The following is a 13,800-nucleotide window of genomic DNA, read 5'->3' as shown; positions in this document are numbered from 1 at the left end:
ATCTGGAGGCTGTGTCCCTGTTTTTTTAGATTCCTCGACCAGCAGAAATAATCTGTCCACCCTATCAAGCCCTTTCAAAATCGTGAATGTTTCAATGAGATCATCTCTCATTCTTCTAGAGAATGCAAGTCCAATTTACCCGAACTCTCATTTTAGGACCATCCCTTGACATCGAGAACGAAATAGGTCAATCTTGCTTCTAATGCAAACATATCCTTAAATGTGGAGACCGTAACTGCATGTCTTCTGCCTCTCTGTATAGGCTTCCTTTTTAGCATCTAATCAATCCCACCATTCCTCTTTCCATCCTTTTTCTATTTATATCCTGATAAACATTTTCGATTCGTTTTTATATAAGCTGACAGTCTCTTGATGCTTTTTAAAAAAAAAAAGAAATCCATTTCCACTTCTCTGAACTTGTGATATATGGCTTGTTTCTCACTAATTATACATTTGACTTTGTCATTGAAATGCCCTCTTTTTTTCTGCTTTATCTTTCTCTACCTCTTTTGCCATCCAAGAGGCTCTGGTTTTGCCACTGTTGCCCTTCATGGAAATAGACCTTGACTGTATCCTCTGCCCTGAGGGCATACTTACCGTTTTCCTTGCCAATTTTCGACTTAATTTTACTTAGGAAGGAGCCATTTTTAACTCGCTGAAATTACTACTCCTTGTCCTTCTGGCATAACTAAACCTTGGGATGCTATGATCACTGTTCTGGCATTTGATCCACTTAACTGACCTAATTCCCCAGAACCAGATCCAGCAATGTCTCCTTCCTCAGAGAGCGAGAAATGGACCTTGAAATGGGTCATGATTTCAAGCTGAGAGGGGGAAAGTTTAAGGGAGATGTGCGTGGAAAGTTTTTTACGCAGAGAGTGGTGGGTGCCTGGAACGCTTTACCAGCGGAGGTGGTAGAGGCGGGCACGATAGCATCATTTAAGATGCATCTGGACAGGTATATGAACGGGCGGGGACAGTGGGAAGTAGACCTTGGAAAATAGGAGACAGGTTTAGATAAAGGATCTGGATCGGCGCAGGCTGGGAGGCCGATGGGCCTGTTCCTGTGCTGTAATTTTCTTCTTTGTTCTTTTTTGTTCTTTGATCCAAAAACTCTTCTTGAACACACTTCCAAAATTCCCTCTCTTTTCTGCTATTTACATTACTATCCCTGTTTACATTAGGATAATTAAAATCTCCATCATCACTCATAATCTTTATTAGTGTCACAAGTTGGCTTACATTATCACTGCAATGAAGTTACTGTGAAAATCCCCCCGTCGCCACATTCCGGCGCCTGTTCGGGGACACTGAGGGAGAATTCAGAATGTCCAATTCACCTAACAAACACGTCTTTCTTGACTTGTGGGAGGAAACCGGAGCACCCGGAGGAAAACCCATACCTCCATCCTCTCCCCGTAACCCAGCAACCCCACCTAACCTTTGGACACGAAGGGCAATTTAGCAAGACCAATCCACCTAACCCGCACATCTTTGGACTGAGAGAGGAAACCGAAGCACCCGGAGGAAACCCACGCAGACACGGGGAGAACGTGCAGACCCCACACAGACAATGACCCAAGCCGGGAATCGAATCCGGCTCCCTGGTGGTGCTACCGTGCCGCCCTACTCTATATTCCTTGCATGTCTCTAACCTCCCTGAAAGCTTGCTGCTTTTTCTTTATCCGACGAGTTGGTGGTCTATAAGAATACACCCAGTTGTGCAATTACATCTCTATTGTTTCTCAGCTCTAACAAATGTTACGACCACAGCAGATGTTATTGCTGAGCGAGCCAGACAGATCATAAAAACTTTTTTTAGTGTGAAAACGAGGAGGAAGAAACACAGCACTCCAATAACGTCTTTTGGAATTTGAGTTTTATTAAAGAAAAACAATCTGAAGCACACAAGATTGTCTTACCAGAACGACCCTACCCTCAAAATAAATTTAAAAACCCTGCTTGGTCAAACTACCTTCTTGGCAACAACCTACTGGTGGAAGTTAACCATAAAAATCCAGTAATATTATTCAAGTCCAGGAAGTGTTATCACTTCAATAAAGGTAAACCTCGCGACTTCGCAAACACTTCCGCCCTGATGTGGAATTCCAGAAGGAAGTTCAGGAAAAAAAGCTTTTTTGAAAACAAAGCTCAACACTGGATAGCTGCCTCCTGTTCAAAACTATCACAGCAACTCATACATGAAGGAGCTGGTCTTCCCAAGAATCTAAAGCCTTTCCTCCCGACACTAATGTGTTTACCTGCTCTATCCTCCTGTTTCTGTACTTGTGTGCGGGGGTGGGGGGAGGGTGGGCACTGGGATACATTGGGAATTCACAACCTTTTGCGGCTCTGTTTATTAATCTCCACCCCAGCTCCCTAAAATCTAGCTGCTTCCACTCCCTTTCTGCCTACGCCATTGGTACCGATGTAGCAAGTGACCTCTGACTATTCATCCCCGCCTCAGAATGTGATACATAAGAACTAGGAGCAGGAGTAGGCCATCTGGCCCCTCGAGCCTGCTCTGCCATTCAATTAGATCATGGCTGATCTTTTGTGGACTCAGCTCCACTTTCCGGCCCGAACACCATAACCCTTAATCCCTTTATTCTTCAAAAAACTATCTATCTTTACCTTAAAAACATGTATAAATTCAAGAAAACAACTATAGAATGTTGATTTGAGGTTATTCATGAAGGCCCAGCCTTCTGAACCTTGCCCCTCACCTGAGGTGTGGTGATCCTCGGGTTAAACCAGTCAGCTCTTCACTCCTTCCCCCCCCCCCCCCCCAACCCCCCTTGAAGGGGAAAGCAGCTAATGGTCATCTGGGATTATGGCACCTTTAACCTTGCCTATTGATTTTACTCTTCATTTTGTGCTGGGAAGTTTTTTGGTTACATGGGGTGAAGGAGAACTTCTAAAATATCAGCACGCAGTTTATTTTGAGAGAACTGTAACTTCTGTTTGCTATTTCTACATTCCTGAGTTGGTATAAACCATGACAAGTGTCAGAGCTGATATTCATATGGAGTAAAATCCTTTGCCATCTATTTCGATTTGGCTAAATAGTAGCTTTGTGCAAAGAGTCCAAGAGTAACCTCATGTTAATTAATGATGTGTCGCATTGACAGTCAGAGTTTGAGGATTCAGAAAGTCATAAGGTGAAGGAGTACAATTAGGCCATTTGGCCCATCGGGTCTGCTTCGCCATTCGATTATGGCTGATCTCATCCTGGCCTTAACTCCACGGTCCTGCCCGTTCTCCATCACCCTCCAACCCCAATTAAAAATCTAACTCCTTAAATTTACTCACTGTCCCAGCATCCACCGTCCTGTGGGGCAGCAAATTCCACCGATTCACAACCTGGGAGAAGTAAATTCCAGGCAGCGCCTTATGGGTTCTGTCACCATGTCCGCATTTATTGGTGCAGTTCAGTGCAACCAGGCCTCCCAGTGCCTCTGTCCCACAATGCACAGGTCTGGTGGAAAATGAATCCAGTTCTCACTCTGGAACTTCATGCTGCTGTCACCCTGTGAACTGGAGTCGCGGGGACAGGAATACTGTATGTAGTGAAGAGAGTTTGAGGTAATATTGGTTGGTCTGCTTGGCCCATGAAAATACAAATGTCGTGTTTTTTTTTCCTTTTTGAACTAACATTCCGTCTGCTTAAATTAACTAGAATACATCACTTCAATGTAAAATTTCAAACTATTTCCAGAGTCTGTGACACTATTTTGACCTTTTTCTTCAGATTAATTAGTAAGGTTAGAGTGGGTGGGGGGAAGGGGGGAGCAAGTGCAAGGATATTATGTATTGCTCATTCAAGTCGCAAAGCACAAATATCTCTTTGTTTTTACTTCAGGACTGTTATTAAGATGTCAGCTATTTTATTGGCTAAGTCAGCTTTGTTTAAATTTGTTCCGGGGATGTGAAAAAACCCCCAGCATTTTTTGCCCATCATTGCCTGTAAATGTGGTGGTGAGTCGTCTTCTTGAAGCACTTCAGCCTGTGTTGTATAGGTAAACATAAATATCTTTAGGGAGGGAGTTCCAGGAATTCGACCCGAGGACATTGCCCTGAAGAAACCCTGCAGCGGTGCCTTGGGGCTGAGGTGGTTGACTTCTAATAACAATAACCATCGACATTGAACATACAAATTTGGACCTGTAGAAGGCCACTTGGCCCCTCGAGCCTGCTCCGCCATTCAATAAAATCATAGCTGATCTGATAGTGACCTCAACCCCACATTCCTACCCCCGATAACCGTTCACCTCCTTGTTCCTCCAGAATCTATCCAGCTCTGTCTTAAAAATATTCAAAGATTGTGCTTCCTGCCTTTTTGAGAGACTCGCGACCCTCTGAGAGGAAAGAATTTCTCCTCATTTCTGTCTGAAATGTGTGACCCTTATTCTCAATTCTCCCGAAAGAGGAAACGTCCTCTCTGCATCCATCCTGTCCATACCCCTCAGATTCTTAAAGGTTTTGGTCAATTTGCCTCTTGCTCTTCTAAACTCTCATAAGAACATAAGAACTAGGAGCAGGAGTAGGCCATCTGGCCCCTCGAGCCTGCTCTGCCATTCAATTAGATCATGGCTGATCTTTTGTGGACTCAGCTCCACTTTCCGTCCCGAACACCATAACCCTTAATCCCTTTATTCTTCAAAAAACTATCTATCTTTACCTTAAAAACATGTAATGAAGGAGCCTCAACTGCTTCACTGGGCAAGGAATTCCATAGATTCACAACCCTTTGGGTGAAGAAGTTCCTCCTAAACTCAGTCCTAAATCTACTTCCCCTTATTTTGAGGCTATGCCCCCTAGTTCTGCTGTCACCCACCAGTGGAAACAACCTGCCCGCATGGATAAACTCTAATTTCTCCAACCTTTCCTTATAAGACACACCTTCTCTGAATTGTTTTTGATGCATTTCTTTCTTGAGATAAGGAGACCGGTACTGTATGCAGTCCTCCAGATGGGCTTTAGATTGGTTTCACAGGTCGGCGCAACATCGAGGGCCGAAGGGCCTGTACTGCGCTGTTATGTTATATGTTCTATGTTCCAGATGTGGTCTTACCAATGCCCTGTACAACTGAAGCATAACCTCCCTACTTTTATAATCAATTCACCTCACAGTGAACAAGAACATTCTATTCGCTCTCCAATTACTTACTGTGCTTGTATCCTAGCCTTTTGGGATTTTATGCACTAGGACATCCAGATCCCTCTGCACCTCCGAGGTCAGCAATCTCTTACCATTTAGATAATAAGATTTTTTTATTCTTCCTGCTAAAACAAACTTTCACATTTGCTCACATTATGCTCCATTTGCCAGATTTTGGCCCACTCACCTATGTCTCTTTGTCGTCTCCTTGCATCGTCTTCACAATTTATTTTCCTACCTATCTTTGTGTCATCAGAAAATTGACCGTACCTTCAATCCTTTCATCCAAGCCATTTATAGAAATTGTAAAATATTGAGGCTCCAGCTCTTGATCCCTGTGACGCACCACATCCTGCCAACTAGAAAAAGACCCTTTATGCCAACTGTTTCCTGTTAGCGAGCCGGTTTTCATGACAACATGTTATCCCGGACACCATGAACTTTTATTTGATAAATGACCTTTGACGTGGCACCTTATCAAATGCTTTCTGGAAATAAGCCCAGTACATCCACCGGTTCTCCTTTATCCACAGCACATGTGATTCCTTCAACACATGACTCCTTCACAGCGCTCCAATAAATTAGTTAAACATGATTACCCTTTCACCATGTTACTCTGCCTGATTGCCTTGGATTTTTCCAAGTGCCCTGCTATGGCATAGAACATAGAACATAGAACAGTACAGCACAGAACAGCCCCTTCGGCCCTCGATGTTGTGCCGAGCAATGATCACCCTACTCAAACCCACGTATCCCCCTCCCCCTTAACCTTACTTTTAGGACACTACGGGCAATTTAGCATTGCCAATCCACCTAACCCGCACATCTTTGGACTGTGGGAGGAAACCGGAGCCCCCGGAGGAAACCCACGCACACACTGGGAGGACGTGCAGACTCCGCACAGACAGTGACCCAGCCGGGAACCGAACCTGGGACCCTGGAGCTGTGAAGCATTTATGCTAACCACCATGCTACCGTGCTGCCATCTTTAATCAAAGCTTCTAACATTTTCCCTGGGCCTTATGTGATGAGGTCACTGAGATTCGTGACACTGGAAACATCTCGCGAGAATCAATCGACCCTCGTGAGATGTTGCGAATTGCATCTTGCCATCATTGGGCAAGACCCAGGTATACAATGGCTCATTTCAATATATCTGCATCCTATTCTTCCGGGGCCCGGGAACTAACGGCTATGCCTGGGAGAGCTCGCCAGGGCGCCGTTTACTACTGGCCCACACAAATGTGGACCAGGCATTACGGCACCTGGAGCGGTCTGCCAGGCCATTGGTCAGGCTCTGAGCAGGATGGTATCCTGGTACTGCCAGCTTAGCATCTTGGCACTGCCACCTTGGCAGGGGTACCTCCAGGCTGGCAGTGCCCAGGTTGCCCGTGCCAGGGGGCAGGCCAGGGGGTGCCTTGCCCTTAAGAGGTGAGGTATGAGGGGGCTTGAGGGTCCCGCAAGAGGTATCCTTGATGCCACATTCAGTTAAATACTGCCTTTGTGTCTCAAATTTGTCAGTTAGTCTTTGATAATTTCAAGATTGATTTTTATGCTTTTGTAAGTCGTTTTCAAAAATAAAATTGACATCCTTGTAAAGGCTTTTGGAAACTTGCGGCATTCCTCATTCGTGATGCAAGGAGGGTTTTCGGTGATCTGCCTGCAAACGAGAAGAAAGGACATATGGTCTGCTGATATAAATGCACACAGGAGATTGACGCTGCCCAGAATGCACCTACTGGACCTTTGACCGTTGCGATGCAGCCACCTCTGAGCATCCTCGGGCGACTTGCTGCTGTAGAGGACTGCAGTTTCGGGTGACCAGCAGCAGCTCTGTGATGGGTTTTGGTGGGGACAGAGGGAGGTGATGGTAAGTGGGAGCAAACAGCGATCTGTAGGAAAGGAACACCATCCCATTCCGGGAATTGTAGGCTACAAAACCTTTTAGTGTTGGTCAGTGGCGGTCCCTTTTCATCACTGCTGATTCGGTGGCATGTAGGTTAGGGGCATGTAGGTTTGGAGCATGTAGGTTAGGAGCATGTTGCATTAGGAACTGGTTTAGCACAGTGGGCTAAACATCTGGCTTGTAATGCAGGACGATGCCAGCAGCGCGGGTTCAATTCCTGCACATTCCGGCCTCCCCGAACAGGGGCTGGAATGTGCCGACTAGGGGCTTTTCGCAGTAACTTCACTGAAGCCTACTTGTGACAGTATGCGATTATTATTATGAAATGAAAATCGCTTATTGTCACAAGTAGGCTTCAAATGAAGTTACTGTGAAAAGCCCCAAGTCGCCACATTCCGGTGCCTGTCCGGGGAGGCTGGTACGGGAATTGAACCGTGCTGCTAGCCTGCCTTGGTCTGCTTTAAAAGCCAGCTATTTAGCCCTGTGCTAAACCAGCCCCTATGTATACCATACTGCATTTTACTGCCAAACGACAAACTAATTGATAAAGGAGACATCAAATGTGCACTCGCCTCCTATTTGCATATACATAAGCAGTGGACATTGAATACCTTTGGTTTGATTACTCTTGTTTTGTATTGTAATATTATGGTGCTGCTCTTCTAGTTCGGAATGCACATACATACGTATGGAATTGGACATGTTTTGTGCCCCTTTTTCAGCCTATAATATGGATGCAGCATAATCATATTTTCTGCCATCGTGCAGCTATTGCTTTAAAAAGCCTGCAGCTGCTTAAAGGGCCAGAAGTACACCAAATTTGGCAACAGATTGAAATAGAAGGAGGAACAACACTGAGTCAGCAGTGGCGAGGGCTCCCAATTAGACTCTGATATACTGCTGTACATGCTCTGTTGGCAGAGGTGAGGCAAGGAGAGATCATCCTCTTCTGTAGCTTCCTTTTGAGTGATGACCAGCTGTAGAAACAGTGCTGTTGGCCTGGAGGAAGGTAATGCAGGCTGGCATTGCCATTTTGACATCTGATTATACAGTGTTGGAAACAGTTTAAATGCATTTGAGGTTGGTCAAGGCAAGTGAAGCCATGAGTACTCCACATTCCGAAATAATGCTGGAAGCACCAGCTAGCTCCTCCATATCTATCACAGAGGAGCATAAAGATTGAATTGCAATCCTGCACTCAGAGCCTGCGCAGACCAGCTGGCAGAGGTGATCGCGGAAATCTTTAACCTGTTCCTACTCCACTCGGCGGTCCCCACCTGCTTCAAGAAGACCACCACCATACCGCTGCCAAAGAAGAACCAGGCGACGTGCTTCAATGACTACCGTCCAGTGGTCCTGACTTGCGTCGTAATGAAGTGCTTCGAGAGGTTGGTCATAAAGCGCAGCACCTCCATACTCCCAGAACGCCTAGATCCACAGCAAATCGCATATCGCGACAACCGGTCCACAGCAGACGCCATTTCCCTGGCTTTACACTCATCCCGACAACAAGGACTCTAACATCAGACTCCTATTTATTGACTACAGCTCCGCCTTCAACACCATAATCCCAGCCAAGCTCGTATCAAAGCTCTAAAACCTCGGACTTGGCTCCCCACTCTGCAACTGGATCCTCAACTTTCTGACCCACAGACCACAATCCGTAAGAATGAACACCAACACCTCCTCCGCAATAGTCCTCAATACCGGGGGCCCGCAAGGTTGCGTACTTAGCCCCCTACTCTACTCCCTGTACACACACGACTGCATGGCAAAATTTGGTTCCAACTCCATCTACAAGTTTGCTGACAATACGACCGTAGTGGGCCTGATCTCGAATAACGACAAGTCAGAATACAGGAGGGAGATAGAGAACCTAGTTGAGTGGTGCAGCGACAGCAATTTCTCCCTCAATGCCAGCAAAACTAAAGATCTGGTCATTGACTTCAGGAAGCAAAGTACTGTACACACCCCTGTCAATATCAGCGGGGCCGAGGTGGAGGTGGTTAGCAGTTTCAAATTCCTAGGGGTGCTGTAGCCATGTAAAATGGCCACCTGCAAAGTGTTATGGGCCAGGGTTCAGAGAACCCCAAAGTGTATCATGGAGTTCACCTGACCCACAACTTTTAATAGATTGTGGTATGGGGAGCAGACGGCCCACTCTACAGGGGTGGTACAGCAGAAATGGAAAACTGTTTTTGAAAGTAAAACTATGTTTTATTCTCTGAACTTTCTATGAACTTTTTAAAACATACAGTGAACATCTTAGCAACTATCAATTCAAATACAACCTCCAAAGATTACTCTAAGTAATCCTTAATAACTTCCCAAACAACATCCAGAAGACAAAAGAAACACCTTTTACCAGAAGCACATCAGGTTTACATTCACTACTGAGAACATTTATAATTCTGAATTCACCAATTGATCAAGAGATATTCTTTTCATGGCAGAGAGATCAACAATACACCTGCTCTGTCTGGTTTCAGCTCCAACACTGAAAACAAAACTAAAACACGCCCTGCAGCAAACAGCCTAAAACAAAAGTTAAAAAGCTGACAAACAGCCCAGCTCCACCCACACTCTGACATCGCTGATAAATACCCATTTCTTAAAGGTACATTTCTTAAACACCTATTTCTTAACGGTACTCTCACATGACAAAAGGACCATGGGAATTGTGGTCAATTTGGGACACAGACAGGTACACACCTCTGTGCATTGTGCAGAGAAACTAGACTTGACTGAAACTTGCATCCATTAAGACTTGCATCCATTTTCCCCGAGACAATAGCATTCGCATTAAGGACCATCGACGATAGTAGACTAACCAGTCCCACCCCCCTTATTTGGAAAGGCCTATGTGCCTGGGACAATGATAGCTAGGAACCCCACCGCCCCCCCCAGCCACCATGGTATCCGCCCCCAATTGGCTAAGATCGATGAGGGTGATCGAAAACCTATCGATCCATTGGACCTGGAGTAAGGACCGCGCAAAAGGGCGTGAAAGAGATGGAGGATAAAAAGCCCTGCGCACTAGAGATCGTCTCGTTTGGGACCGGCCTGTGCGCGACCAACTGTAGCAGAACAACTAAGTCCAAGGACCCTCGACTATTCCTGAAGGACGAGCCCAGCTGAGATGAACCCAACACACTTCCTACCGACCACGTGGACCCGGAAAAAGGCCTTATCTCGCACAGTGCCAGTCACTCGAAGTTAAGTAAAGGTCATCTTAGTTGTTAGGTGTAGTTTAGTACCGAGCTGCGTGTATTATTGCATAGAGATACAAGTCTTGGTCTTAATAAACTGTATTTTTGAGCTAATGTACTGGTTGTGTGGTCTTTTGGTCAATATAAGAAACAGCTTGTGGTTCACATAAAGGGTAAAACGGCAACAGTGCACATCTCCAAAAATCTGTCCTGGTCCACCCACGTCGACGCTACCACCAAGAAAGCACAACAGCGCCTATACTTCCTCAGGAAACGAAGGAAATTCGGCATGTCCACATTAACTCTTACCAACTTTTGCACTTGCACCATAGAAAGCATCCTATCTGGGTGCATCACAGCCTGGTATGGCAACTGCTCGGCCCAGGAACGCAAGAAACTTCAGAGAGTCGTGAACGCAGCCCAGTCCATCACACAAACCTGCCTCCCATCCATTGACTCCATCTACACCTCCCGCTGCCGGGGGAAAGCGGGCAGCATAATCAAGGATCCCTCCCACCCGGCTTACTCACTCTTCCAACTTCTTCCATCGGGCAGGAGATACAGAAGTCTGAGAACACGCACGAACAGACTCAAAAACAGCTTCTTCCCCACTGTTACCAGACTCTTCAATGACCCTCTTATGGACTGACCTCATTAACACTACACCCTGTATGCTTCATCCGATACCGGTGCTTATGTAGTTACATCGTATACCTTGTGATGCCCTATTATGTATTTTCTTTTGTTCCCTTTCCTTCCCATGTACTTACTGATCTGTTGAGCTGCTTGCAGAAAAATACTTTTCACTGTACCTCGGTACACGTGACAATAAACAAATCAAATCCAATGCAATTAGATAATCCCTTTCACCATCTCAGCTATTGAAGTACTTTTGAGATGTTGTCACTGTTGAAATGTAGGAAACTGGATGCAGAATTTGCCGCAGCAATTGGTAGATTTTTGTATTATCTCTGTTGGCAGGTTTGTGGGGATGGAGGTGGTAAAAGTTGTCGAAGTTCTTGATGGCCTTCCCCCTGGGTTCCTGCCTGACCCGACCTGTCGATTTTATGCTCGTACAGGCGAGGCCAGCTGGTCTGCTTTGGCCACAGTCGAGGCCCTCAAGTGCCAGTTATTGACCACTTACGGGCAGTTTCCTCACACAGCCTCAGTTTTTAGCCTGGCGAGTAGTGTTTAAGGGCATGTGGGTGGTGAGGGGGAAGCCTGAAAAGAAACCTTGTTCAGGCCTCAGAGGGAGACAGCAGCCTTCATTTTAATCATCTGTTGTGCCTCATTTGTAAGATGGTACCTCTAGCAATGGAACACTTCGATACCCCACTTGTGTCAGCCGAGATTTGAATCGAATGGAGTTTAAACCCAAAATATTGAGAGAGACTTTCTGCCGACGGCACACCTCCGCTATTGGTTTTCGGGTGATGAGGCGGATTCAATGGGAAATCCCATTGATCGTGGCGGACACACCGCTGCTCAACGGACGGGGGCCACCTGCTACCAAGAAACGTGCTGCAGGGAGGCCAGAGAATCACACTCGTTGCCCCAGAAGTGAAACAGTTCTCAAATTATAATTGTATTATAAACCTGAGAAAAATTATATGTCGTAGTGATGAAAAATGCTCCAAAATCTAAATTCTGATTGCAAAGGAAAAACATTCAATAGCAAAGATGTGCCAAGTGGCAGAGGCCATAATATTCCGGCTTAAGCACACACGAGATGCTGGAACTTCCTCAGCAGAGACCGGGGAGGCAATGGTGGACGTGAAAGGTATAAGCCAACTGCTGAAATACATTGATAATGGAAAAGATTGAATAGACCACAGTAAGTTCCTATAATCTCCAGAAATTCTTCTTCGTTCAAAGATTCATTGCTCCCTTGCGTTTTCCAGGTTGCAAGTGTCAAAGACCAGAAAACACACGCAATTTACCTGAGTTCTGAATGGATTTAAGTCCAAAATTGAAATGCACGAGCCCAAAGTTACTTTATTTCTTGTGTTTTGGAATGATTTCTGGGTTTTATTTCATGTGTGACTCTGTTAAATGACAGCCTGAGGAAGATCAGTTTGAAGAGCCACCTTCAGCTATGTAGCTTTACTTGCAAAAAAGATGGAATTTTTAATTAAATTTCCTGACTTTAAAATGTGACGTTATAGGACTATGGCTCACGGTCCATTTTCTTTTCGTCTTTCAGGATGATCGAGTAGTTCTTCAGTGTACAACCACCATTGTCAAAGCACAGATTAAGCTCTGCCTTTCGGCTGAAGGATTTGGAAATCGGCTTTGTTTCCTTGAACCCACATCAAACGCAAAGGTATTTCTACTCTCTTAAAGTAAACATGCTTGTACCAAAATTCCCTCCGAGGTTCCAACATGACTACCGCGTAAGAGTGGGGTTGCACTGGGTTTTCAGGGGAAATTGCCACGTAACTAATTTATTCTGTCACAATGCCTAAATCTCCTCTTGTGCTACGTCAAGTTGTGACTGCGAGAACATCAATCAGTTCAGTATCAAAACAGGCAGCGCGGTAGCATTGTGGATAGCACAATTGCTTCACAGCTCCAGGGTCCCAGGTTCGATTCCGGCTTGGGTCACTGTCTGTGCGGAGTCTGCACGTCCTCCCCGTGTGTGCGTGGGTTTCCTACGGGTGCTCCCGTTTCCTCCCACAGTCCAAAGATGTGCAGGTTAGGTGGATTGGCCATGATCAATTGCCCTTGGTGTCCAAAATTGCCCTTAGATGGGTGGGGTTACTGGGTTATGGGGATAGGGTGGAGGTGTTGACCTCTGGTAGGGTGCTCTTTCCAAGAGCCGGTGCAGACTCGATGGGCCAAGTGGCCTCCTTCTGCACTGTAAATTCTATGATAAAACGCCATCCCCCAGATCAAAGACCAGAAAACACACGTTTCCTCAATTTACCTGAGTTCTGAATGGATTTAAGTCCGAAATTTGAAATGCGTGGCCCAAGGTCACTTTTTATTTCTTGTGTTTTGTAATGATTTCTTGGTTTTATCTCTTTACCAGATTTGTGTGTTTTTATTTCCTATTTTAAACACTTTAATGGCATTAGAATTTGTTAGAATACAAGAGAAATTCTTACACACTTGCGTTTTCTTCATGTACAAGGTTTCAAACTTCAACTTTTATGACACCTTTCAGGCCCTCTGTCTCATCGAAGGTAGGTAGAGTATGTGCCATGCGTTCCTCGAGCTCTGATTTGGTCCTGCTGGTTTCAGCTTGTTTTAGCAGGGGGCCGGTTTAGCTCAATTGGCTAGACAGCCGGTTCGCGATGCAGAGCGAGGCCAGCAGCACGGGTTCAATTCCCGTTCCGACTGAGGGTATTCATGAAGGCCCCCGCCTTCTCAACCTTGTCCCTCCTCGTCTGAGGTGTGGTGATCCTCGGGTTAAATCACCACCAGTCAGCCAGCTCTCTCTCTCTCTCTCTCTCTCTCTCTCTCTCTCTCTTCCCCCCCCCCCATCTCTAAACGTTGCTGTTACAAACATTGGTGTAGAAACC

At 45.7% G+C, this 13,800-nt stretch overlaps 1 protein-coding gene across 1 annotated transcript in view; it reads left to right on the top strand.

Annotated features, from left to right (window-relative positions):
* Positions 1-13,800, top strand: part of LOC119957898 (ryanodine receptor 1-like) — a 463,450-nt gene that overhangs the window by 30,111 nt on the left and 419,539 nt on the right. Inside the window, exon 2 of the mRNA XM_038786087.1 lies at positions 12,480-12,599. Within this exon, the coding sequence (XP_038642015.1) occupies positions 12,480-12,599 (120 nt within the window). The remainder of the gene's footprint in view (positions 1-12,479; positions 12,600-13,800) is intronic.

The sequence above is a fragment of the Scyliorhinus canicula genome, chromosome 27 (assembly GCF_902713615.1).
Source record: "Scyliorhinus canicula chromosome 27, sScyCan1.1, whole genome shotgun sequence".
In the NCBI taxonomy this organism is placed as follows: Eukaryota; Metazoa; Chordata; class Chondrichthyes; order Carcharhiniformes; family Scyliorhinidae; genus Scyliorhinus; species Scyliorhinus canicula.
This window is presented reverse-complemented; position numbering and strand designations above follow the sequence as displayed.